The sequence below is a fragment of the Dasypus novemcinctus genome, chromosome 3, assembly GCF_030445035.2.
Source record: "Dasypus novemcinctus isolate mDasNov1 chromosome 3, mDasNov1.1.hap2, whole genome shotgun sequence".
In the NCBI taxonomy this organism is placed as follows: domain Eukaryota; kingdom Metazoa; phylum Chordata; class Mammalia; order Cingulata; family Dasypodidae; genus Dasypus; species Dasypus novemcinctus.
Genome location: NC_080675.1, coordinates 182,299,361 through 182,327,243, shown reverse-complemented (window position 1 = coordinate 182,327,243; position 27,883 = coordinate 182,299,361). Strand labels below are relative to the sequence as shown.

General features: G+C 40.4%; 2 protein-coding genes across 5 annotated transcripts; both read left to right on the top strand.

Annotated features, from left to right (window-relative positions):
• The first annotated feature begins 196 nt into the window (after positions 1-196).
• Positions 197-19,780, top strand: SNURF (SNRPN upstream open reading frame). Of its 4 annotated transcripts, none has more exons than XM_004447273.4 (4): positions 197-357; positions 10,593-10,688; positions 15,246-15,396; positions 19,712-19,780. In XM_004447273.4, the coding sequence occupies exons 1-3, from the start codon at positions 212-214 to the stop codon at positions 15,349-15,351; spliced, it is 348 nt and encodes a 115-aa protein (XP_004447330.2). In that variant the 5' UTR covers positions 197-211; the 3' UTR covers positions 15,352-15,396; positions 19,712-19,780. The 4 variants fall into 4 exon arrangements, with proteins under 4 accessions (XP_004447330.2, XP_004447331.2, XP_023443673.2 ...); XM_004447274.5 differs by having other exon boundaries at positions 19,723-19,778; XM_023587905.3 differs by having other exon boundaries at positions 19,636-19,768.
• On the top strand, positions 19,643-26,423 carry SNRPN (small nuclear ribonucleoprotein polypeptide N). Its single transcript, XM_012524029.4, has 7 exons — positions 19,643-19,780; positions 21,021-21,172; positions 23,072-23,183; positions 23,646-23,798; positions 25,541-25,679; positions 26,044-26,169; positions 26,257-26,423. The coding sequence occupies exons 1-7, from the start codon at positions 19,778-19,780 to the stop codon at positions 26,292-26,294; spliced, it is 723 nt and encodes a 240-aa protein (XP_012379483.1). The 5' UTR covers positions 19,643-19,777; the 3' UTR covers positions 26,295-26,423.
• Positions 26,424-27,883: the final 1,460 nt, after the last annotated feature.

Here is a 27,883-nt window from a genome sequence, read left to right as displayed (position 1 = left end):
TGACTCTCCCAAACATTTTATACATTCAAAAGTAGGCCGACTTGGCCATTGGCCCAAGAATGGTGGTGGTCCCTGCAGTCTGGGCTTTGCCGACCCCTCCGGCGGTCACTCGGACCGGGAGGGGCTGGCCACGCAAGCCTCCTTCGCACTGCGGCTGCACCGCGGCACTGCGGCAGGCGGGCGCGCACGCGCGGTCGCCCCAGAACAGGCGATGCGCATGCGCGCGCGCGCGGGCGGCGCTCGGCGCTCTTGGGCTGCGGGCTCTGGGTCAGAGCAGAGCTGCGGCGGGAGATGCCCGACGCGCCCGCGTGAGGAGCGGGCAGCAGCGGGCAGCAGCGGCGCGATGGAGCGGGCCAGGTCAGCCGGCCGCGGCAGCTGGGGCGTGGGGGTTGCTCGGCACATGCTCGCGTCTGCAGGACTCGGAGATGTTTGGATAACCCAAAATCCGGGCCCTACGGTTCTTTGTTCTGGGGAGCCGGGGCTGCGCCCTGGGGGGCGGTGGCGCAGCTCTCCCGCCGCGCCCGGGCCCTCTGCCTGCCCCGCACCCTGCCGCATCCCGGCCGTGGCGGTGTGTGCCGCCCCATCGTGTCCTGCCGCGTCCGACACGCCGCAGCCTGTCGTGCCCTGGCACGTCCTGTGCTGTCCGTCTCGTCGTGTCCTCTCACGGCGGCCTTTTGTCCAGGGGTCTGAGGCGGCGGCCGAAGCGGGGGCAGGGTGGCAGGGTGGCTGCAGTGGGGGGCGGGGATGGCGGAGAGAGGCGACGGGTGACGAGCCCGGTGGGATGGCGAGAGAGCCGGTGGCGTGGTGGACCAGGCGAGCAGGCGGCGGGCGGACCGGGGCGGACCGGGGCGAGCGGGCGGACCGGGGCGAGCGGGCGGACCGGGGCGAGCGGGCGGACCGGGGCGGACCGGGGCGAGCGGGCGGACCGGGGCGGACCGGGGCGAGCGAGCGGCGGACCGGGGCGGACCGGGGCGAGCGAGCGGCGGACCGGGGCGGACCGGGGCGAGCGGGCGGACCGGGGCGGACCGGGGCGAGCGAGCGGCGGACCGGGGCGGACCGGGGCGAGCGGGCGGACCGGGGCGAGCGGGCGGACCGGGGCGAGCGGGCGGACCGGGGCGAGCGGGCGGACCGGGGCGAGCGGGCGGACCGGGGCGAGCGGGCGGACCGGGGCGAGTGGGCGGACCGGGGCGAGCGGGCGGACCAGGGCGGACCGGGGCGAGCGAGCGGCGGACCGGGGCGGACCGGGGCGAGCGGGCAGCCATGAGGTGGTGGCAGGGAGGTGGATGGGGCCAACGGGCGGCAGGGCGGACCAGGGCAGCGGCGTGAACCAGGGCGAACTGGCGGCGGGTGGACCGGGCAAGAGGTCGGCCGCGAGGTGGTGGCGGTGCGGAGGACGGGGCCAACGGGCGGCGGGGCAAACTGGGCATCTGTGAGGCGGTGGCGGTGAGATGAACCGGGCAGGGGGTGGGCAGGGGGTCGGCCGGGGGTGGGCCGGGCGGGGCGAGGGGGGCGGCGGCCGCGGGGTGGGCCGGGCGGGGCCAGGGGCGGTGGTGCTGTCGGAGCGGCGAGGGGGCTGTGGCGCGGCGGCGGCAGCAGGGCGACGGTGAGGCCGCGGCGGACCGTGCGGGGGCGGGGTGGGGGCAGCGCAGGTAGCCTTGGGCGGCTAGCGAGGGCCGTTGGCGGGGCGGTCGCGCGGCGAGGAGGGGGCGTGGGGGGCAGGGCCAGCGGGGTGGGAGGCCGCGGGGCGTTGGGGCGGCCGGGGAAGGGCTCGCTGAAGCTCTCGGTGGTGAGAGGCGGCCGCTAGGCCCGAGGAACAACGCGGATGTTCCTCTCGGGCGCGCCGCGGTGGTCTTCGCGTTTGCCTGCTGTGGCGACCGGCCTTGATTTTCTGAAAGCACGCCAACCCTGACTGAAGAGGGGAGGCTGGGGGTGCATGCACGGCATTTGTCGTGTCTCCTGGAGCCGTGGGGAGGCTCCGGCCCGGGTGTCAGGCTGCCGTGGTCTTTCCCGGTGCCGTGACCTGACGTGGAGCCGCGCGCCGCCCTGCGTCATTGTGCGGCTCCCCAAGATGGCGGCTGCTGCAGAGGCGTGGGTCTGCGCAGGCGTGGTGGGGCAGCCCCTGCCCCTTAGACCGGGGAGCGGGGGTGGGGGGGAGGTCTGCGTACCTCGGCCTGGCGGGGGTTTTGGCCGCACCCTTCCCACAGCACTGCCGCGACGGGGGGCGGGGGGCCGCGCCCTCCCCCCAGTGCTGCAGTCGGCTGGGTGGAGGATGCGCGTGCACCGTAGGGAAGGCAGCTGCTTGCACCCCAGGTGGGGGTGGGCAGGGAAGGGTCTGCGCAACCGCAGTGAGTGGATAGCGGGCACTCCCTCCATCTGACTCGGACAGTGGTCCACCCTGCCCGCTGTTCCGCAGTGAGGGCCAAGGACACGGGTTTGTGCAGCCCCCACCTGCTGTGGCCGCTCGTCCCTGCACAGCTGCAGTGGAGGGAGGGGGCCGGACGTGAAGGGGCGACCTGGGTGGGATTAGTACAGTCTGAAGCTTTTCCCGCGCCAGAGAGGGCGTGGCCTGCCCCGGGACCAGCAGTGCTGCTTAATGATGGAACTGGCTCAGGAGATAGTAAACATTTTTTTCCAAATTTCTCAAAAGCCTATACTTTCATTTTGTTGGTTTTCCCATGTGCACGGTCTGATTGTTTCCATTTTCACAGGGGATTCAGTAACCTCTTTTGCAACCCATCTCCTGGTAGCCTTTGATTTCCGTTTTCTGGATTTGATAACTCTATGTCTGGGACACCTTCAGGAGTGTCATACTTCTTAATCTCCGGATATTCCATTTCAGATGCTGCCTTATAAAGTTTTGTTTTTTATTTTTCACTTTATTTCTCTCCCTTTCCTGCCCCCCCCCCCCCACTTGTCTGCTCTTTGGGTCTGTTCCCCGTGTGGTGTTCTGTGTCTGCTTGTGTTCTTGTCAGTGGCACCTGGAATCTGTCTCTTCTTGTTGTGCCATATTGCTGTGTCAGCCTCTGTGTGCGGCGCCGTTCCTGAGCAGACTGCACTTCTTCTTTCGCTCTGGGTGGCTCTCCTTATGGTTATGGGGCGCACACCTTGCGCCTGGGGCTCCCTACATGGGGGACACCCCTGTGTGGCAGGGCACTCCTTACACACATCAGCACTACGCATGGGCCCGTTCATCACATGGGTCAGGGGGTCCTGGGTTTGAACCTTGGACCTCCCATGTGGTAGGTGGATGCCCTATCTTTTGGGTCAAATCCTCTTCCCTGTAAATTTTCTTAAACCTCGGGGATGGGGCCAGGTCCAGCCTAATGTGAGGGAGAGCCAAATGACCCTTCCCAGACTTCTAGGAGTTGAGAACTGTGAGTTGGGTTTGCACAGGAGAGGATATCAGAGAAGTGGAAGAAAATCCAGTGGGGCTGAGGATGTGGGTTGGGTCAGGGAATTCCTACTCTTAGGCAGATTTTTAAGTCAATACTAGGAATAAGTTTTGAAGTTGGAGCTACTAGGAAAATTTGATGAGAAAGGATGAGGAACACGTTATCTGTATTCCTGTGTTCCTCTATTTTTATTTTGACATTTTTATTGAGCATTTTTTTCTTTGCAAGATTTTCATGTCTCCGTTTTTGCTTTTTAAACTCTGTCATAACCAGTATGTCTAGTTATGTTTGGTTGGAATGTAAATATAAGGAACGGTAAATCTCGGGAGTTGAAAAACTTTGTTCTAGAATTCCTTTTCTTTTCCAGTAGTTTGAAAAATATCAAGGGATCTTTAATTTTGCATGTGGTACTTACTTTCGACTCATTCTTTCTCGCCGTTTTGAAGATACTGCCTCAGATTATTTTAACTTCTGATCCTTTGACTCTTTTTCAAAATGGTTGTGTACTCTGGTCTGCTGTTTTGTAGTTTTTCACTCTGGCTCAGAATCCAATGTGGCTGTAATCTCTTTGGACTGGGAGTCGAAGTGTCAAGGTCCCTGTACTGCTGGTGAATATTTGGCTCAGTACTAGGGCTTTGTTAAAATGGGGAGGGAATATGAGCCCTTCCCATGTTTTAGAGCAAAGCAGGTTTGTCAAGGGATTTTTTATTGCTGGCTAAGGCAAGGTAGTATTTGGCATTTTTACTCACAGGGTCTATTTGTATTTTCTTTTCTTTCCCTATTTTATCAACCCAGTGTTTCGTTGCTGGAATATTTCCTCTTATTTATGGTTATTCTACTTCTTTATTCTTTACTTTCCCTCTTTCTTTTCCTAATGAGCTCAGATTTGTTTCCAAGATTTCACATTTGTGATATCAAGGCTTCTACTTAATAGTTGTATATTTGACCCTGGCCTGTGCTGCTTAACTATTTTTAGAAATAATTCTTGAAATAAGTAGGGTGTGGGTGTCGCCCTCCCCATGGCAGGGACAGTGAGGCCTTTGATCTCCTTTTCTCAGTGCACATTAGGGCTCTATTGGTGGAGAGTAGAAGAGGCCTTCCCTCCCCTCCACTTCTGGCCCAGAGCCAGAAAGCTTGAGCCGCGTTCTCCCTTAAGACCCAGACCGGCTCCTTCAGTGAAGGCAGAGCGTGCAAGTTCACTTCTTTTGTCTTAAAATTTGAGTGCAAGCTATCCCAGAATTCTTGTTTTGTTATTTTCCCCAATTTTGTTTTACAGGCACAGATTTTCCTATGGTTTTTACATCTTATTTTCTAGGTTATTGAAGGACTCAATTATGTGTCTCACTTGCTCTCTTTAAATGCCTTTTAAGTTTAAGGATTTGATAGTGATAGTGTAGTTGTTAGTAACTGCCTCTTAATCTTTGGATCTTTTATATAGTAATTCCCCTTTTCCCCTCATCAAAGCTATTTTATGAGGAGATGTTTTTGGCACAGGCCTAGTTGATACTGTTTAAAGATACCTGGGCAAAAGAGCTGAGAGAAGAATTATAATTTACTGTTTTGTGAAAATAATTTTAGGTGTTGTGCCAGTTTCATCTTTTCAACTTTGTGCCAGTTTCATCTTTTCAACTGAGTACCATAAATTTGAAACCTCTTAAGGGAGACCTTGAATATTCAGGGTCTTTACGCTTTAATTTCAGGATACTCTGTTGGTAACCCTGCTACCTTTTTTAGAAAATAATATTTGCCTTTGCTATAAAAGCAGAATAGGATTGGGGAAGGGGACTGTATATTATTATAACCTAGTAAGTTGAGGTTACTTGGGCTACACATAGGCAGGCTAGGGTAGAAGTGTTCAGGGAAAATTCTACTAGGGTTTGCTGGGCAATTGTCCATTTGGGCAATGCAACTGTCATGGGAAGATGACATGCACACTTCCTTGAAAATGGATATCTATGAGATTATTTAATGTATATATTCAATTAAAGAAAATATATTTCATACTTATATTTTTCATACAGTAGAAATAATACTAAAATATTTAAAGATCATGTAAGCTCTTATTCTGTCTACCACAAATAACCAGTCTTAAATCAGTGGAGTGGCCAGCTGTGCCATGGAGCAGGGTACACACCAGGTCAGCCAAGTGGTCTGGCTTCCTTTGGAGACAACCCACATGGGGAACTCCCTCCCCCCAGGAGTTTTTTGTGTTTGTTAAAGTATATATTATTTGTTGTAAAAATTGGATTATGCTAAACAAAATGCTTTACAATTTTTTTCTTCACTATTTTACTGATAAATAAGCAGCTCTATCACATTTCTTGGTTTCATGATGTATTTTAAATAGCACTATCTCTTTCATATTATTGAATATGTGGTTCATCTTTTGAATACCCTACTTGTCAACCAGAAACTTATTGGTTGGTTCACTTTTTAGTTTTCTTTGCTATTATAAGGAGTTGTGGTTGGATACTTATTTTTATACCTGATCTTAGCCAAATGACTGAGAAGCAATTAGATAATATTCCTGTAAGATAATTTTTGGAAGTACGATTGCTGTGTAAAGATTGTGCCTCTTAAGAATTTCATTTTAGGTTGCATCTTTCAAGGATAAGATTACAGTTCTAAAAGTCTGAGTTTTCTTTTCATCACTTTCTGGTCAAAACTAAGTGTTTTTAGCATTTGTAATTTTGAAAATCTTAGGATATATGGTTGACTGTATCTTTAAAATAAATTTTAACATATTCCTAAATGTTTTTGCTTAAAATTATTCTGGGAAGTATTTTCACTTTTCTATTCTTTGCACTTTATGTGCACATTTGCTTGTCTTTTGGTAAGGATGATAAGTCATAATTGGGTGAGAAGCACAGCAGTGAGAAGGGCCTAGGGGAAGAGTATAGAAGATACAAGCAACAAAAACCCTGTGCTCAGACCTTTTCAGACTGACCGAACTGATAGGAAGTAGTAAAGGAACTGAGAATGTAGTGATTTTCTTACATAGGATTTAACTGTTTTTCTTGTTACTGAGGTGTTTCCAATATTGGATTAATCATAATCTTTGGTCTGTGACATCAATGACCAATGATATCTGCTTTTATGGTATTAATATAATATTTATTGTATAGTATTAAATATATTTGTGGCCCACCACCCAACCTAAGAATGAGATTACCAGTAACATCTATGTACCTTTGTACTCTCCTATTTTATATCTTCCTCGATAAATGACTGTCTTGAATTGTAATCATTTCCTTCTCTTTTAAAATATTCATAAGTTTATATGTAATTGTGTGTCAGGATACTACATAATTTTACTGGTTTTTGAACTTTATAGAGGATGTAAGGAATATATAAATGAACCAGCATTTTTCAAAAGCAGTGTTATTGAGTTATATTTCATACACCATACAATGCATCCAGTTTACAATCAGAGTTGTAATTCTTTACCACATTCAATTTTAGAATATATACAGTACTTCATAGAGAAAAATTCTCTACCCCTTATACCCTTTATTATTGTCACTTAGCATTGAAGTGGTAACTTTGAAGTGACGCCTTATAGTTGATAAGAGAATATTAAGATGCTACTTTTAACTACAGTCCATAGTTTGCATTGGGTGTATTTTTTTCTCACGTGCCACCTAGTAACACCTTGTAATAATAACATACATTTGTTCTAGTTCATGAAGGAACATTCTTATATTTGTACACGAGAGTTGTCATCCACAACCAGGTTCTCTGTTAGACCTGTCTTTCATCCTGACTTCCTTCTAGTGACATACACGGCTGTAAATTTCCCCTCTCGGCCACAATCACATACACAATTCTGCACTGTTAATTATACTCACAATAATATGCTACCATTACCTTTATCCATTTCCAAACATTTAAAATAACCTGATTTAAAAATTCTGCACAAATTAAGCATAGCCCCCAAGCTTTTACCCTCATTCTATCTCCTGGTGACTTATGTTCCAGATTTTAACTCTGATTTGGCTTTTGTTTAGTTCATACTAATGAGATCATACAATATTTGTCCTTTAATGTCTGGTTTATTTCACTCAGTGTAATGTCCTCAAGGTTCATCTGTGTTATCGCATGCATCAGGATTTCATTCCTGCTTACAGCCGAATAATCGGTCTTATGTTTTCTAGCACGTTTTGTTTATCCATTCATCACATGGGTTGTTGCTTCCACCTTCTGGCAGTTGTGAGTAAAGCCACTTTGAACTTCACTGTGCAAATGTCTGTTTGCATCCCTGATTTCAGTTCTTCTGGCTATGTATCTAGGATTGTCAGACCATACGGCAATTCTGTACTTAACTTCCTGAAGAACTGCCATTTTATGGCCATATCTCTCCCCCGAGATAATCATCTTGAATTTTTTAATCATTCCTTTCTCTTTAAAAATATTTGTAAGTTTATATCTAACTATATCAGGATAATGATTTTGCTGATTTTTGAGCTTTATACGGAGGATGCAATGCCTATGGTCTTTTGAGCTTTTTTAACCAACATTCTTTTTATAGATTTATCTATATTTGCAGTCTGTTCATCTTTGTTGCTGTATATCCAGCCATAAAATAAGATAATGGCTCTATGACCAGTATCTTTACCTGGGTTCCACTGATGAGTTTCAGAATATTGTATGCTTCAGTGCAGTTTTGGGCGCAGTGTCTTCAATTTTCATATGTTCAGTAAAAGGTTTGGGTCTCAAAAATATTTGCACTTATATAATGTAGAAAGAAAAAACTGTTAGCAGTCATGACTTTAAGAAGTTGTTTTGTTAAACTGAAATTTAATTTCTATGTAGAAAATTAAAATCTAATATTTGGTGACTTTAACTTACAAAGATGAAGAGATTGTTTGGTAGGAAAAATAGTGTGTTAGGGTGTGCATTTGTGTATGGTGGGACCTTAGAAATGTGTCAGAGCAGGTTGTGGTTATGAATGGGTAGCTTCATAATACAGTTCGTCAGAAATATACTTGGAGTTTTTTAGAGCAGTTTATTTTTTAATTGCTCATATGGAAATGTATATAATTTTTAATGATGTACTCCACATACCATGGAATTCACATTTTGAAGTACACAATATTAAATTCACAAGTTTGTGCAACTATCACCACTAATTCCAGAGCATTTTTACCATCCCAAAAAGAAACCCTGTCTCCGTTAGCAGCCACTCCCTAATCCCTCCTAACCCCAGACCCTGAGAACCAAGGATCTACGTTCTGTTTCTGTGGAGTTGTCCATTCTGAACATTTCATTTAAGTGGAATTTTTATGACTGAATGATGGTCCACTGAATTGATTAATGTACTATACCATACTGCATTTTATTTTTCAGTGTATCTGATGATGGGCATTTGAGTAGCTTCCACTTTTGACTAATATGAATAGTGATGCTGTGAACATTCTAGTACTTGTTATTTGAACATATGTCTTCATTTCATTTGGTAATATTCTTAGGAGAAGAATTGCTGAGTTAACATTTTAAGAAACTGCCAGGCTGTTTCCTGAGGTAGTTGCACCATTTTACATACCTACCTGCAACCTATGAGGGTTCTAAATTCTTTAGCTCCTCACAACTCTCTGGGGTGTTAAGTGGTATCTCATTGCATTTTTCATTTGCATTTCCCTAATGGCCAATGATACTTAGCATCACTTCATGTGCTTATTGGCTACTGGCACATCTTTGGAGAAATATCTATTGAAATCCTTTACCCACTTTTAAATTGGACTATCTTTTTTATTGATGTTAATTGTTTATATGTTCTATATAAAATAGTAGAACCTTAAAATGGGTCTGACTCTATGAATTGCAAATATTGTTTCCCATTCTGCCATTGTCATTTCACTGAACAGTATCTTTTGAAGGAATTTTTTTTCTTTATTTGAACAAGTCTGATTTTATCTAATTTTCTTTGGTTCCTTATACTTTGTGTCACTTAAGAAACCATTGCCTAATCCAAGATCACAAAAGTTAGCAATGCTTATAATTTTATCATTAAAGATCTAGTACATATGTATGAATGACATGTTTTTTTTTTTTGTTTACTAGAATATTGAAGGTTTTTGAAGCAGTTGAACATGGGATAGTTGATAAGCCATTTAAATGAGTTACTTTGGGCGGCGGACTTGGCCCAGTGGTTAGGGCGGCCGTCTACCACACGGGAGGTCCGTGGTTCAAATCCCGGGCCTCCTTGATCCGTGTGGAGCTGGTCCACATGCAGTGCTGATGCACGTAAGGAGTGCCTTGCCACACAGGGGTGTCCCCGCGTAGGGGAGTCCCACACACAAGGAGTGTGCCCCATAAGAAGAGCCGCCCAGCGTGAAAGAAAGTGCAGCCTGCCCAGGAATGGCGCCGCACACACGGAGAGCTGACACAACAAGATGACGCAGCAACAAGAAACACAGATTCCCGTGCCACAGACAAAAACAGAATTGGACTAAAAAAGACACAGCAAATAGACACAGAGAACAGACAACCAGGGCGGGGGGCGGGAGGGCAGAGAAATAAATCTTTAAAAAAAAATAAATGAGTTACTTTAGTTATTCAGTTATTCAGTGTAATAATTGACTGCTATTATTCAAAGTGATAATCTAATACTTTTACAAAAATATCATTCAACAAATTTGCTTTTAAGATATGTCCTTTGAATTAATTGTTGTGAAATGCCTTTTTTTATCCTGTCTCAATTAGCATTTTAAAATTGCAGTTTTATAAATAATTCCTGCAGTTCCTTCCTAACATGGCAAACCCAAGTGGGGATTTCATTTTCAGTCTCCAACAGCCATTTTGTTTTGCAAATCCGATCAAAGCAGCATTTGCACAGGAGGTTGCATCAGTACACCTTTTGTAATTTAGACTTTATACTCCACTATCCCACTGTACAAAAGAATCTTTATATTACTAGAAATGTAGTGTTTTTCTTAAACATCTTTGGAAGTAGCTATTGCTGTTTTGGTGGGGGTATTTGTGACTGTGTATGTTATGTGAAGGGACTACTAAAGGGAGAAATTACGTGATTTTAGAACTATTGAAGAAATAAGATCTTTGATTTTTTTTCCTCATTTATTTGGATTGTGGAAACTAAATATTTCATTATATTAAAGATGATTCTAAATATAACCTTTAAATAAGTGGCCATTTCATAAAATGATGAATTCTATCAAACATATCCCTGTTTTTCTGTTTCAGGGATCGCTTACACCTGCGACGGACTACGGAACAGCACGTGCCAGAGGTGGAAGTCCAAGTGAAACGTAGAAGGACGGCCTCACTGAGCAACCAAGAGTGAGTACAGTCAGGGTTGAGAACCAGTTGCGAACAGAATCCAGCGTGAACAAAGTGTCATGCAGTGAGGGGATTAAATGAATTTTATTAATGATAGAAACACATGAATATAAAACTAAAGATGTGAGGAATAAGTAATGAAATCCTTAATCTGTTGTCCTAACCTAATGCAATCTCTGTTAAGATTTTGTATATGTTCCTCTTTTCTGCATATACAGGCAGGTGGTTTTTTCTTGATAAATTTCTATATGTAGCCTTCAACATATGTATATTTTAGTAGTTTCTGCTTAGTTATCTATGCTGTTACTAAGAACTATTTTTTGAATGCTTATAAAATGATACATGATCTTTAAAAAACAATTAAAAAAGATACATGCATTGAAGGCACTTTAATTTACGTATTCATTCTTGCACTGCAATATTTATTTACTTATTTGGGTAAGGGCATTTGTCCAGTTAAAAATTTAAAGTACATTTGTGTATTCCCTTCTATAGTAAAGAAACATACACACAAATATTTATGTTTATATATTTACAAATTTCGTTTTTAGGTCAACTTCAATTAAAAAAACTTTTTTAATGATCTGATACATACTGAGTATATATGACATCTTTTGCATTTTTGTCCTTGCCACTAAAATTCTTTACAGTATCAATGAAAAGCAATTTGTGTATCTTATTTTTATTATTTGATAATTTCACATTTGAAAAAATATACTTTTGGAATTAATGGTACAGGCAAAGATTTCCCCATGTTCATTTATTTTTGATTACTGTGCAGTTTATTAGTCTGTCTTTTATTACATTTTCATTTTGGAAATAGCATTGAATGAATATTTTGTAAATGAACATGTGATATGGTTATGGACTTCTATAATATGCCATTTGCCTATTTTATTTTACATGGTAACATCTTTGTTTCTCTCTTCAGTCTTCTGTAATTTTGAAAGTTTTAGAAAGTACCATTTCCCTTTCTAGAGGTTAAACATAACTTGAGGTAGTTTAGAGAGACTGTGGTGACTTTTGGGAGGGTCTGGTTAGTAACTAAATAGCTGTGTTAGAGTTGTCAAAAAACTCCGCATTAATATGAAGCAATACAGCTGGTGCTTTCATCCTCATATGGTCTGGGGATGAGCTATGTCTTTTTTAGACATCTTTTCACATGTTCATATCAACGGTAATATTTTGATGCTTTTGAAGAAATAAATGAAATTTTCTTGGCTTCTCCTGTTGATATTAAGTATAAATATTAGAAGGTGTTGAATTTGGGAAAGGATCTGGAGGAGGGAGTGTTGAGTTAGGAAAACAGTGTAATTTTCCCAGATGTGAGTGACTGGATTATAGGAGTGGTTAAGCAGGATTGATAGTCTCTAAACCGACCTACTAATGCATATGTTGAGGGTTCTCTCAGGGTGAGTTAGTGGATATAGTTGCTTGTTTTAATAGTTATCCAGCAGTCCCCCACTTTTTCCCAAAGCCAGCAGTATTAGGAGTCAGTCTTTCCAGAGTAGTTATATGGGTACCCACTCTAAAGACCTGTAAAGAATTACCATTTATTATTATTTTAAGAAAACCCAAAACAAACCAAACAAATGTACAGTTATGATTTATATATTTTATTATATGTAAATTTTATCTCAAATGAAAAATATAGATAACAAGCACTAATGATATGCATGCTGAAGTATTCATGATTGAAGAGGACTGAGGTGAAACAGTTGAAATTCAGTAAAAATAAGATAAATTGATGGATAAATAGAAGGATACAGGGATGGGAGATGTATACATATGTGATAAAATAAGTATGGTAAGATGCTAATCTTGGTGGCTCTGTTGCACTGTATGGTTCTTTCAACTTTTTCAGTTTTTTCAATATTTTATTGTAAAAAGTTTTTAGTAATTTTTATGTTGTAAACCACACAAACCAAGACACAACAAAATATTCTCCCAACCAACAATGAATATTAATAGAAATTCAATTACTTCTATTTTGTGTTATAGTAGATATGACACAAATTGGTTTTTCTTTTTTAGGTGCTGCTGAAATGTCTTTCCTGTTTCTTGATGGTATTGTAAATTTGAGGGAAATTGAAATTTAGAGCTGGAATCTTTTGAATCTATTTTATCTACCTCTCTGAATCTGTTTCAAAATTCATATTTGGCATTTTATGGCATAAATGTTACATAGGCTGCATCTTATTTCCTTAGTCTTCTGTTGGATTACAGGTTGAACCCAAATAGGAAGATGCAGTGGGACATTCTCTTTAAGTTTCAAGAAGCATAATTTATTATCTGAAACACTATTTAGAACCATATTAGGTCAGGGACTTATTTGCGACTTGGTAACAAAGGGATTGGAACTGAAAATGCCCAAGTAAAGTTTTCATTATTGAGTGACTGGAATGTGAAGATTTAAAGATAAGAATAAAAATGTTATGTACAAGGATAAAAATGTTATGGACAAACTGCAGAGAAAATTGTAAAAACAACAATAATAATATTACTCAAGTCCCATTTCCAAACCTAACTGCTGTTGAATAGTTCCATATATATTCTTTTTTTATCAATAAGGGAAGAGTTGTAAAGTAGTGCTTTTTAATCCCATATTGAAATCTCATTAAGGTTAGATTTCCTTATATTCAGAGTTAAAATTTTTTGTGTGAGTAGTGTATTATATTGGATTTATTTGAGAAAAATGAAATTGGTCAGTTAAAATACTTTATGGCCTTACTGCATATTTTTAATTGGTGTAGTGTTTTCCTAATAATTTTAATGTCATCATGACCTAAGAGAATTGAGTTTGATGAGATTTTATTCTTGTTACTAATTTTACTTATTTGCCGATCTTTATAGTGATAAAACTTAGTTTCTGACATTTTTCCTCTATGTACTTGGTTGAATGCTCACTATTTCTATTTTGTTCTTCCCTTTCAAAGTTACGCCTTTATCGTTTTTTTTTCCTTGGATGTTTTCAGTGTCTATAATAATGAATACTTGAATGAAAATCAGTTTTCCTGTTAGATACATATTTCAACTTTTGACTTCTCTTCATGTTGGACTAGCGGTTTTAAATGTTTTGGTAAATATATATTTTTGTTCAATTGTATTAAAGCTAAAAATGTCCTCTTTGTAAGAGTTAATAAAATATTTGAAAATACTGGCTAGAGAAAGTTGGGAAATGTAAGTTGATAGCTGGTGCTTTTTCCAAACTGTTTTGTTAGGCTTGCCATTTCCTTTCTGCCTTCTGCTATAGCAGGGTCTCTTGGTGTGAGGTCATTTTTATTTCCCATCCACATAGCTGCTGTTTGAAGTTCCATTCATACTTAATGGAGACAATGAGGCTAACTAGGGTGCCGAAGAAAAAGCCTAGCCTTATGTAGTAAAATATCCATGTATTAATTCAGGTTGATTTATTTGGAGAAGCACTTGTTTGAAAGGAGAGAATGCTTTTCAGTGTACTTTATTGGGTCTCAGAGATAAGGGGTGATAACAGGTCACTCTACCATAAGACGTACTGTGGTTTCTCGCTTTAATATCAGAATTGATAGGAAAGATATTAGGGAGAGTTATATTACCTCCCACCTATCCCCTGAGAGATTGGGGATAAGACAGAAAGAAGAAAATATTAACAAAATGTTGGTTTTCAACCTTGAGAAAAATGACTTGAACTTAGTCATAATCCCACTGCTTGTGGTGGTTCTGGCTTGTACCTGCTTTTCCACAGATTAAGTTCTCAGATTTAATAGAGCCCCTTTTATAATACGGTGGTTTCCTTCATCTATGTGAGTCTTTGGTAGTTTTAGTTTCTCCCTGGCTTTTAGAAATATAAATATTAAAATTTTGTCAGACTCTCAATATTCTGCATGGCTTTTTCTCTGGTTACAAGTGTTAGCCTGTTCTGGAAATTTAATGAGACGTGTGAAGAATCATAGGGAGGTTGAGGGATATATGGTAGGGAATTGCTGGTGGGTGTTTTCCGGCTTTTCTTGTTAGCCCGCACAATTTGTAACTTTGTACATGTGTTGTGAACTTTTCTCTGGAATTCCCTGCTTTCGATAGATGGTTGGTTTACGGAATTTGAGAGCCTTTCAACAACCTTGACTCTAGCAGTTCTTTGTTGTAGGTAGTGACTTCTCAGGAGGGTCACTGTAGATGGCAGCCTGAAAGGCTTGCAGAAGATGCCTTAGTACCACACTCCACTGTTCAGCCAGCTGATAGAGTGTTCCCAGATAGGATATTTAGAAAGCAAAAGTGAATGATGAATGGGGTACTGAGGATGTGTTTTTGTGGGGTTTTGTAATCCTAAAACAGGTGTAGATTTTGTAGTTCCATGGATGTGTGCTCGGTCTGGGTAAGTATTCCTCCGTTTCTTGAACATCCTCTGGTGCAGGCTTCTGCCTTGCTTCTTTTATAGATTCATCCAAAGGTAATGGAATTCCTGACCTTAAATGAGGGTCTTCTGAGATGTAAAGGTCTCTACTTCTTTCTTAAGGCCACCTATTTAGATACTTAGCTCCTTATCATTTACGAATGTGTATATATCCCACTCTTGTCCAGGTGTCAGTTGTACCAGAGGCGATCTCAGCAGCAGCAAGCACCTGTGGTGGATTTCCAGGCGGAACTGAGACAGGCATTCTTAGCTGAGACACCAAGAGGCGGTTAAAGCAGTATTGGAACATCGAGGTAGCTGATTCCAAGTGAAACCCAGGTTAGAGATGATGCAGTGATGATCAAGAATACCAAACCATTAAAGAATAAGTTGTTGGGGTTCACTTAATTGTCTGGGACAGGTATAAAGAAAAATATTTTTTCCTAAAAAAAGTCATATAATAAGCTCATTGAAGAAATTTAAAAAGTAAAAGCAGGACCTAATGTTCCTACCCTAACACTTTTGTTAATGTCTCTTTATTGCCCTCCAGTCTTTATAGGTAGTTTTGCTTCTTAGGTAGTTTTATTCTTATTTTGTGTTATTTTGATTTTTAATTTAATATTAAATGAAAAATGTTTCATTAGAAATGGCTGCTAAATATCTTGAGAGTGAATGTTTCAGGATCTGCTTTTGTAGGGGGACTTAATTTTTTTCTGCTGGTAGTTTTAATAAAACGCCAATGAATAGCTTTACATAAAACTTTAGATAGGATTGTTTCCCCACATAGATGTGAAAATAAATCAAATGAAGTAATAGAAACTTACAGTATAGTTTCCAACTTTAAGATACCAAGTATTGTATTACTCTTCATTGTAGTCAAAATGAGTACTAGTTACAATACATTTTTCACTAGCATTGGTTGTTTTAATTACAATATCATTTATGCATGCTAAATTATAAATGTATTCCACATTCATTAGCAATGATTTTTAGAGAAACTTAATATTTTCCTTGCTTATTTACTAATTAGTCCCTTTTATTGTTTTGTCTTTTTGTTACTTTTTCTTTCCACCAATGTATTTCCTATTTCCATCAGCATACAATGTAATAAAGATATTATCCATGATTTTCAATGTGTAGATTTATTTACAGTCTGTCTTTTTTATGTTGGTTACTTACACTATTAGGAAAAAGATAACCAAAATTTGAGATTAGTATATGCTTTATATTTTTCTTTTGTAATTTCTTCTCTTTTAAGTTTGGAATGCCCTCATTCCATAAGGTTTAATATAAGAAAATGAGTGATGAAGGTGGGGTTTATATATGAGTCCTTTTCTAGACTTTACTTTCTGTTTTTGATACACTGCTCCTCCACTTGAATTATTTGAGTCTGTTTTTGGCCACCATTTATAGTTTTAAATTTAAGGATACAAACAAATTTTCTAGGATAGAAAAATCCTGCCTTGTTGATTCCTGTACCCCAAAATTCCCTGTGATTGCATGGATTTATTTGCAAGGAAACTGTTATCTGATCATAGTCTAGCTGTACCTCAGAGTAAGTGAATTTTTCAGTGAGTAGGTGTACATATTTTACATTTTTGTTATGGAATCATATACAATACACAATTACTCCTTTTAACACTTTAATGTAAATAATTCAGTGATATTTAGTCCATTCTCAGTATTATGCTACCGTCACCAGCATCCATTCCCAAAACCTGTACCTGACCCAAAACAAACTCCGTTCCCATTAAGCAATAACACTCCCCATTTCCCCTTCCCCAGCCTCTGGCAGCCTAATCTACTTTCTGTCTCTATGAGTTTGCTTATTTTGGGCCTTTCATATAAGTGAAAGCATACAATATTTGACCTTTTATTTCTGGCTTATTTTATGCAACATGATGTCTTCAAGGTTCTTGCCATTCATTCCTTTTTATGGCTGAAAAATAGTGTTTTATGTATATAGTACATTTTTCCATCTGTTGATGGAGACTGGGTTGCTTCTGCCTGTGGCAATTACGAATGATGATTCTATGAACGATGGTGTATACATATATTCAGTTATTTTTGGTCTATACCTAGAAGTAGAATTGCTGGGTCATATGGCATAATTTGAGTTTTATAAATGGAAAGTTTTTGGCACCTCAGTTAATTTATCTCATCGGTTAAATTAAAAATATAATATTATTTAAATCACATTATAATCTGCAATTAGGACTAATTTTTAAAATATTTAATATCAGAATTTGTTATAATCCCTGTAGCGAGTTCTATCTCAACAGTACTAGTTATTAGTAGTTACTAGGATTGTTTTAGAGAACTATCTGGCCCACTGCTTTTTAAAAAATTTTTGTCATAGCCTTCCCCCCCCCCCCCCCCAAATGGTTCTCTCATCTCTGTGTTCATTGTTTGCTCACCTTCTCCAGGATTCACCGAGAACCAAACCCTGGACCTCCCACATGGGAGGCAGGCACCCAACTGGTTGAGCCACATCCACTTCCCAGCACACTGCTTTTTGTAAATAAAATTGTATTGGTACATAGCCCTGCCCATTCATTTATGTGTGGTCTCTAACTGCATTGGCACACAATGGCAGATTTGAATAATTGCCACTGAGATTGAATGGCAGGAAAAACCTAATAATTTCTTGCCCTTTAAGGAAAAAGTTGGTTGATTGGTGCTTTGGAGATGTAGGTCAAAGAATAAAACATCGAGGTGGGGCTAGTAGGGTGGTGGTGCCATTGAAGTATACATTAAGGGTAGAGAACTCAGTGAGTTTCTTTGATAAAGGCCAGATCTAAGAATCAAACTAATGACCTCTGTATGGATAAATGGGTAGATGTTAATTAAATTGTTAATTTTAACAATTGATAGCTTTCCTTCAATATTTTTATAATCAAAACTACATAATGGCAAAGAAAAATGGGAAAACAAACCAAAACTTTCTATTTTTGTTTCGTAGCATTAGGTTTAGGGGTTTTTAAAAATTCATTTTGCCCGCCCCCCCCCCCCTTTTTTTTTATTTGAGGTACTGGAGTCTGGGAAATGAACTCAGGACCTCATATGTGGTAAGCTGGTGCTCAACCACTAAAGAACATTGGTTTTCCTGAGTTGGTTTTTTTGTTTATTTTGCTTGTTGTTTGTTTTTGTTTTTTTCAGGAGGCACTGGGAAAGCAAACTTGGGATCTCCCATGTGGGAGGTGGGAACTCAACTGCTTGAGTCACATCCACTTCCCCCATTTGCTTTTGTTTTTGAAAATGTGGTTAGTTTCAGTCATGCTGATAAACAAATTCCTTTTCTGTATATTCTACTTAGAAATATATATCATTAATATTTTATTATCTTATTACACAGTTCTCATGATTATCATAGTGGATAAATGATAGTCAATTCACTGAATATTTCACAATTTACTTTTCCTTTTTACCTGATTTCAATCGTTTTTTTTTCTAATTTGTTAGGCAGTTATGACTAATAGTTTAATATAGTTTATTTAAAATATGTGGGATTTAAAATCTCACTAGGTTCAGTATCTAGTTTTGGGCTTAGGGTATAAATATTATGTATATGACTCATTGTTTTATGGATGAATATTTTCTATATTGTATTTTCTCCTGTTAATTGTTAATTACAAAAGTGAATTTTACCATAGGGGGGTCTTTGTTATTTTAAGAGATTGGATTGAGCCACAGGAGCAATACCATTATTCCGTGATCTCTCATTTGTTGTGTTTGCTTCCTCAGAGTCTGGCTAGGTTGTTGTACATTTTTTTGGTAGTTTAGTTATTTGAAAGTCCACTCCTTCTCAATCTGTGAGGGATCCCAGTCCCCTTTATGAGGACTCGAGTCCTGTGTGCCCTTCGGTCGAAGCAGTTCACCATGACAGTCCATTGGCGAGGGCGGTAGCCTGGACAGCCTGTCCTTCGGTGAGGGCGGCGGCTTTGATGGTCCGTCCGTCAGTGAGGCAACGGCCCTGGCGGTCAGTCGGTCAGTGAGGGCGATGGCCTTGCTCTTTCTGTCCTATTCCTTTCTCATTAAACGTTTTGCTGTCCTTTGCCGTTAAGTTTCATCACTCTGCAGAGTGATAGATCATCTCCTTTCCCTCACCAGGAGATTTAATTGAGCCTCTTACATAATAAAACTGGTTTCCATCATCTTTATAACATTTATAACATTTATATTACAGTATAAAAGTAATCATTACGATTTTTGGGTAAAACCAAATTTCTATTCAAAAGTAATATAATGATTTGTGTTTCCTTTTTTAATAATTGTAAACAGCAGTTTGATACCCTATAATACAATTCTGGCTAGACTTGGTCATATTTAATAGAATTATTTTAAGTGTAATGGTAAAAATTAAAACTTCTCGTTACAACGTACGTTCCTTTGATGACTAAGACAATCCTGTGTGTGTCAAATGTGGGAATAATGAAATTGGGTGACTTGATGGGTATTGGAGAATGGGAGGAAGACTGTTTTTTAAATAAGTCTAGCATGTGGTTTTAATGCAAAATTGTCTGCCTGTTTTAAAACAATGTAGATCGCAGTGCAGCTAGAACATGCTTTCCTCTGCAGGCTCCATCTACTGTTTGAAGCTTCTGCCCAGCTTGCATTGTTTGTAGGAGAACCTGCATCATACCTTTATCTGTAGCCTTCCCCTAGGTCTTAAGGATCCAGAAATTTTGCTGTGGATATTGGACTTCGTGGAACAGCAATCATGGTAAGATCATCAGGGAAAAGTGGTGGGAAGCTCCTGTAAGGGCCCAAAAGAATGATTTTTCTAAGGTGTGGGGTATTTGGGGTTCTGAATACTAAAACAAAAAAGCAGTCCATCTGCAGATTGTGTCTCATTGCATTAGAATAACAAACTGGAGATAAATGAGATCTGGTGTCCTACTTTCGTAGGATCCACTTCAAGAGGTGTAGTGTGAGAAAATATAGTATTTTGGAGAGACATATTGTGCAAAAATACTTAATTTTTGTCATTATCATAGTGAGGAACCATCCTGTAGATGGGGGGGACTCTAAGATGACATTAGAGTAGACTTAAATGTCTGCTTAAATACAGGAGAAGTTTCAGCATACAGGAAAGCAATCAGAAGGGAAATAGTTAAAGTTAAAAAATGAAGCGAAGAGAATTAGGACTGGATCCATTTCCAGTAGAAAGAGAGGAGATTGGAATGTGGTGGGAAGGGATGGAGAATTTTGCAGTTGAGCTAAGTAAGGCTTAGTGGACATTCTAGGGCATGCATTCTCAAGGGAAAAGGATATGACATTCAATGGGGTATGAAAAAAATTCCAGGTTTTATAATAATTTTTAGTCTCCCAAAGAATCACAGTACAAAAGCAGATATGCAGAATACCTGGCATGTTAAAATTACATTGGGGGGTTATTAAAAAGTAACTTATTAGAAGAAAATTTTTAAAAAGGTTGAGAAACATCCAACTTGTAGTTGGTAAGGTATCAGTGAGATGTGATGGAACTGGGAGAAGATCTTTGGGAAAAAGAGTACATCATGTTTGCATTGAGTTGATGGGAGTTCCAAAGATTTTGATGGAGGAACGAATTTCCTACAGTTTGGGTTGGTGTCCAAGGGAAAAGAAATAATACACAGGATCAAGCATTCTGTAGGAGGATGGGATTTAATTTGGGAAAAGATGGGGGTTAGAATGTAAAGATGGGGATTAGAATCATGGTACCCTAAAAGAAAACTTGGCTTAGGTATCATTACGATGGAAAAACCGTGCAGGGAGGGGTTCTGAGAAGTAGAGGAGCATAGTTCTAGGTCTACATTTGGACCAGTATTTTGACTAGGTAAGGAGGGATGGAGAAAGGTGGGCTTAGAGTTTTGGTGAATTGACACCAAGTTTGAATTAGTGTAGGAGTGAGGAAGAGGGGACAGGGGTTGTAAACTAGGCTTAAGAAAGCTGATGACTGACTCTGAACTTACTCCTTCTAGACTGTGGGCAAGAGCAGCAAGATGCTGCAGCACATTGACTATAGAATGAGATGTATCCTGCAGGATGGCCGAATCTTCATTGGCACCTTTAAGGCTTTTGACAAGCATATGAACTTGATCCTCTGCGATTGTGATGAGTTCAGGAAGATCAAGTAAGGCCTGTGGGTAAAAGGGGATGAGGCGCAGAGGCAGTGGGAAACCAGGTTTGTATCAGGGTGGGGTCCTCAGGGCCAGCTGGAGGAGGCACAGGAAATGGAAGAGGTGTTCGGTGGTCTGACCTAGGCTTCATCTCTGCATTGGATCAGAGCCACCCAGTCTTGATGCTGTTGCAGCCACAGAATTATGATAAGTTGTAAAAACAAACGTGGTTTGGACATTATGATGGAAATGCAAATTATGTTTCTTTTAAACATTGAGGAAAATGATAATGCATTGGTTTCTGTAGCAGTCTTTCATACTGAGGGAGTACTGATTAAAATAAAGAAGTACATTTTTCTTCATGATTGAGGAATTGGAAAGGATTAGAATAGTCCAGACCAGTTCTAACAAATGCTAGCCCAGTCTCTTTGCATGTCCCTTGTTTTGTCTGAATCATTATGTTCAGTGTTTAGGGTTGTCCCCAAATGTGGCCCATTTATCTGTTACCTGCCGTCCACTTTATTGGGTACCTTTTGTGTGGTAAGGCACGATTACATTTTTTGTTCTAATATATGTTCCTTTGATTACTAAGAAAATCCACTTTCCTAATGTGGATTGGGAAGCTTCCTCTAACAAGGTATCATTGGACTATGTGCCATTTTTTTAGCAACAGGTGCGCAGAAATTTGAGTTCTTCGAAGTACCTTACTTCCATTTAGTTGACTTTCCTTCAGAGTATTTGGGTTACTGCTTGTGATATCTGGACCTGCAGGATATCTGTTTTCTTGCAGAACGTACAAGGCATCATGCTCATGCATCAGCTTGATTTCCTCATTCCCTACAGTTAATGATACATTGTACAGAATTTTAACATCTTTAATGTCTCCTTCACTTTGCTTTGTCAAATACGAAAAAATGATGTTTGACTTACCCTGATAGCCATAGTCTTAAGTCTGTTCTTCTCTGTCAGAATTGAATTAATAGAATTATTACCTTTCTTATCATTTCCAGTGATTTATTCTCAGTCTCTTTTACACAGACCAACTTGGATCATTTCAGAAATCCTACGATGGTGGATCCTTTAATGTTAATTTTTCTTGCTTAAATAATCTACCTTTTAATGTAAAAGTATAAATGTCTTTATGATGTTTATAAGTAATAGTGCACTCGGTGAGAGCTTCAGACACATTCTTTATTTTTCTCCTTTCTGACCAAGTTATGATAGTAATTTTCACCTTCAGTTGTGCATTATTTTCTGTGATGATACTTAGTGAAGTTTTAAAAATATTGTATCAATTGCTTTTTCCTTAGGTAGTGTGATGGAAACCCAGTGCATGTAAGAAGTAAACATTAATCCAGTATTTGTTACTGATATCTGAAGAAACTATAGTCAGTTTAATTTCCCAAGGCTACTTAATAAGTGGTAAGGTCAGGAGTTGCACAGGTATCTGACTCCAAAGCCTTTTTTTCTTTACCCAGTTAACTGCTCCCATGCCTTATTTCAGACCTTTGTCATCTGCCATCAAGATTTACGTAGTTTAAAATGATTTTAGGAAATAGTGCCTATCTTGAAAGTTTTAGCCATGTCATTTGTCTTTGGTTTTAAAAAAGAAGAAATGAGTTTTGCTGAAGTGGAATGTCAAGGAAACTTTCTGAAAAGAAATGAAATTTGATAGGAAAAGAGTTTTATGCTTCATCATACTGTACCTAATATTTGTATATTTATGGATTCTAGGTGTAAATTTTTAAATCATAGCTCAGAAAGACTTTAAATATCTGATGCTTAAGTGAGCATCTTGGTATTAGTTACTGCCTTAACTGATACTTTGTGCTGCATATATATATGTTCTGTATATATTTCTGTGAGTTATTGATCCTCAACTTTTCTCACTAAAATACACTTATGATTTATAGGCCAAAGAATGCGAAGCAGCCAGAGCGTGAAGAAAAGCGGGTTTTGGGTCTGGTGTTGCTGCGTGGGGAGAACTTGGTTTCCATGACTGTGGAGGGACCACCCCCCAAAGATGTAAGAAGTTGTAGGACAGGACAGAACTTTGCTGTGGAAGGACACTGTACTTGAAATGTCTGCCAAAAGTTAAGGGCACGTGATCATAAGCCTTTGACAGTTGAAGTGTGCTTGGCAGTTGATGTCATTTCTTACTTGTCAATACTTGGGGACTAAGGGGTTTCTGATGAATTATCTCATTAGTGGGTAGTATCAGGATAAGGTTAGAAGTTACTGACTTATTTTCTCTTGGTGTGGTCATAAAAATAGGCGGATTCATACTTTGACAAAAAATAATGTGCAGTTTGGAAATCCGCAGGATACTTCCAAGGTGCTCTTGCCCATTTATTTTTATGAATGCAGAACCAAGGAATAGATAGTTGGCATGGTGAAAGGGTGGGGAAGGAGTGCTCTTTCTGTAAGATAAGACTGTTGAACTCGAGTGAGTCATTTGGTTTCAAGGTGTGCACGTTCTTATTTCAGACTGGCATTGCTCGTGTACCACTTGCTGGAGCTGCAGGAGGCCCTGGTGTTGGCAGGGCAGCTGGCAGGGGCGTCCCAGCTGGTGTCCCTATTTCCCAGGCTCCCGCTGGATTAGCAGGCCCCGTTCGAGGGGTAGGTGGACCATCCCAACAGGTGAGAAACCGGGGAAGGTTTTCCACTAGTGAGAGGAGGTGCCTGGCGCCTGAGGTCGAGGAAATTTAAGCACCGCATCTGTATATGTTGCAGAGACAACAGAGGGAAAGGATTATAACTAGTTATTAAACGGGCCATTGTCCTAGTCAAACCCTCTTAATTATAGTTACTTAACCACATTTACTTGGCTAGTAGATAGAAACTTGGATATACCAGGTTGATGAAATGCAAAAGGGATTATTATTAGATAAGAAAGGAAGGGGTATGTTGGTGTTTTTAAAAAACGTGTATATCATAAATTTTGTCATTTTAATCATTTTAAGTATGCAGTTTAGTGGCATTAATTACATATAGAGTGTTGTGCTACTATGACTACCATCTGTTTCCACAACTTTCATCTGTCCAAATCAAGCTCTTGTCCCAGTTAATCAATAATTCCCCATTCTTCTCTTGGCCACTGGTAACATGTCATCTACTTTGTGTCTATATGTTTTGCTAATTCTAGATATTTCATATAAGTGAAATTGTACCAATTTTCTCCTTTTTTTTTGTCTGAATTATTTTAGTTGGTATAATGCTTTTATGGTTCATCCATTTGTAGCATGTATTAGGATTTAATTCTTTTCTATGGATGAGTAATATTCCACTGTGTGTAGATAATTGCATTTTGTTCATCTATTCATCTGTAGAACTCTGGAATTGCTTCCACTTTTTGGCTGCTGTCAGTGTTGCTGTGAACATTGGGTGTAACTTAAGAGTGGCATGACTGTGATGGCAGTTTTGTAATTAATATTTTGAGGAACTTTCAGTTTTTTTCTGCAGTGGCTGTATCTTAACATTCCCACAGTGTACAAGAATTCCAGTTTCTGTGTATCCTCTCCCAAGACTTGTTATTTTCCATTTTTTTCCCTTAAAGAACAGCTGTCTTAGTGTATATTAAGTGGTTTTGTTTGTTTGTTGTTGTTATTATTTTTTTGAGGTACCAGGGGCCAGGAATTGATCCTAGTACCTTGTATGTGGGAAGCTGGCACTCAGCCACTGAGCCGTATTGGCATTGGCTTCCCTGAGTTGTTTTCCTTGTGTTTGTTCTTTTCTTTTTTTAAGAAGGCACCAGGAACTGAATTCAGGACTTCCCATGTGGGAAGCAGGTGCTCAACCACTTGGAGCCACATCTGCTGCCTGAAGTGGTTTTGATTTGCATTTCCCTGATGTATAGCATATTTTCATGAGCATATTGACCATTTGTATATCTTTGGAGAAATATCTATTCAAGTCCTTTGTCCATTTTTTCCTTGGGCTGTTGGTTTTTTTCTATGTTCAGATGTAGGGTTTTAATATATTCTGTATATTAAGCTCTTACGAGATATGATTTTCAGTTATTTCCTCCCATTTAGTAGGTTGTCTTTTCACTTTCTTGATAATTTCCCTTGCATAAAAGTTTTTAATTTTGATGAAACCCAATATCTTTTTCTTCTGTACCTCATGTTTTTGGTATCATATCTAAGATTTCATTGCAAAATCCAAGGTCCTGAAGAGATTCCCTTGTGGATTCTTCTAAGAGATTAATGATTTTAGTACTGGTATTTCAGTCCGTGAATCAGTGTGCCAAGAGTATTTTATTGATGTGAGAATAATAGGGGAAAGGTGAAATTGCTATAAATTTTTACAATTTAATGATTTATGAGCCTCATATATTTTCTGTGTTTGGAAACTTTACTGTCTTTCTGACCATACCTTCTCAGGTTATGACTCCCCAGGGAAGAGGCACTGTAGCAGCTGCTGCAGTTGCTGCTACTGCCAGCATTGCTGGAGCACCAACACAGTACCCACCAGGGCGGGGAACCCCACCCCCACCCGTGGGCAGAGCAACCCCACCCCCAGGTAAGGGCTTGATGAGCAAGACGTAGAATAATTTAGTTCTTAGATACAGGCTTGGGTTGGTGATTTGAACTTATATTATTTTGAGGAAGGGATGACTGAAAATATTCTTTCTACGAGAACGTTGAATTAGAACCCAATACAAGTTTCTAACTAGGCATTTGGAGATGATGCTTTTCTTCTTTAACATACTGGGTTTTAATCAAGGCCTATAGGTTCTTTCAAGTTGGGGATTGTATCCAGGAGCAATGGCCAGAGAGAAATTGTCAGCTTCTCATTGTGATCCAGGCTCATTTCTTTACATAGTAATCTTTGGCTGAATACTATCAACTTAGCTGACCTTATCTCTGCCACTTCTCTTCTGTAGGCATTATGGCCCCTCCACCTGGTATGCGACCGCCCATGGGCCCACCACTGGGGCTTCCCCCTGCTCGAGGGACGCCAATAGGCATGCCACCTCCAGGAATGAGACCCCCTCCGCCAGGAATCCGAGGTGAGTGGGAGCACAGAGGCTGCTGGAATTTCTCCGTTCTGGTTGCCCAGTGGCGGCAGTCATGGAATTTCGTTTTCTCACTTCCAGGTCCACCTCCCCCAGGAATGCGCCCACCAAGACCCTAGGATACTGTTTATCCTCCTAGCCACCTTTTCCTGCACTATGTCCTGTAAAACTGTGGAGTGTTTGTGAGCTTTGTGTCTTCTCTTTGCTGCATTAATGTTAGCAAATAATAAATGCATAGAGCAATTAAATTGCCTGTTGATTTTGTTGATAAGAGGAAATATTGAGATTATTCTGGTCTTGAAGTTACTGTGAATGAGATGAATCCTGTTAAACAACTCATTTAAATCATTTTCTCTTTGGTTCTTATGATAAAATAATGTGACACTTGTTTCTGCTTCCTAACTTCACTTGATACATTAATTGCTATTGGTTAATAAGAATTATGGAAAGTATTGATGAAGGAGATTAAGTGGTTGGGCTAAGATTGACTTCTAGTTCTGTACTGTACTACCTTATCTGAGGGGAAGTGGGGATGAGATGAAAGGCCTTGTAAGGCCACCTAATTACTGAAGAAAATTGTGGTACTGAGTCAGACTATATAATCATTAAAGAATTTGGAATAAGAGATAATCCTCTTCCTTGGAAGTTTAACTTGGTTGATTAGCTTTACAGTGACCTTTTGCCCGGTCAGATTAGGTGATCTGATCCTGGATTAATCGTCATTTACTACAGTGAGTATTTATTTATTTCTTGCCCTCCCTCTCTCGTTATTTTTTGCGCTCACTGTAGTGCTTTCTGTGTCCATTTGCTGTGTGTTCTTCTGTGTCTGCTTGTCTTTCCTTTTAGACAAGGGAACCAATCCTGGGACTTTCCAAAGTAGAAGAAAGGTGCTCAATCTCTTGGGCCAACTCAGCTCCCTGGTCTGCTGTGTCTCTTATTGTCTATCCTTTGTGTCTCTTTTTTTTTTTTTTTTTCCATCATCAGCTCTCCTTGGTGGGCCGGCACACTGCGTGGGCCAGTTCGTCTTCACCAGGAGGCCCTGGGAATTGAACCCTGGACCTCCTATATGGTAGAAGGGAGCCCAGTTGGCTTGAGCCACACCTGCTTCCCAGTATTTACTTTTAAGTAATTAAATAAATGGCAGAGACTGTGTCCTGGGATCTAGGGAATAGCATGTTTGAGTTCAGTTGTAGTACTTACAGTAAAGATAATATGTATCCTAAAAAATAATTGGCATGCTAAAATACAATTCAATATAATCATAATTTGTATCACTTTATATTATACTGAAAATGTTCAGAGTAGGAAATCAAATACTTGGCAAAGAGGGAGGAGTTCTGTTAAGGTTTCAGGGTCATTCCATTAGACAATGAACGAAGCTCCCATATTGATTTTAAGTCTTATGCTAAGTACTATCTTAGAGATTAACTCATTAATTTATCTAACACTGGTAGAATGATTGTGATTGTGTTTTCTCCTTTGATTTGCCAGCAGAGATTCTGTGTGTGCAGTCTGTCCCCTCTCTTGAGTCATGTCCTTTGCAAGCACTGGTCACACAAGAAGTGACTTCAGAGTGAGTACAGTTGCTATCAGTCACCAACAGTATCCAGTTATGGGATCGGTGGCCACTATCAGGTAAGGAAGGTAAAGCAGCAAAACCATAGTTGGCTTTGGAGACTTGTGCAACAGCATTATGTAAAAAAATAAT

Coding starts and splice junctions, on each gene's coding strand:
- SNURF (XM_004447273.4), top strand. CDS start 212: ATGCGCATGCGCGCGCGCGCGGGCGGCGCTCGGCGCTCTTGGGCTGCG. Junction 358..10,592: donor GGCGCGATGGAGCGGGCCAG/GTCAGCCGGCCG, acceptor TTTCTGTTTCAG/GGATCGCTTACACCTGCGAC. Junction 10,689..15,245: donor GCCTCACTGAGCAACCAAGA/GTGAGTACAGTC, acceptor ACTCTTGTCCAG/GTGTCAGTTGTACCAGAGGC.
- SNRPN (XM_012524029.4), top strand. Junction 21,173..23,071: donor GATGAGTTCAGGAAGATCAA/GTAAGGCCTGTG, acceptor TATGATTTATAG/GCCAAAGAATGCGAAGCAGC. Junction 23,184..23,645: donor AGGGACCACCCCCCAAAGAT/GTAAGAAGTTGT, acceptor TTCTTATTTCAG/ACTGGCATTGCTCGTGTACC.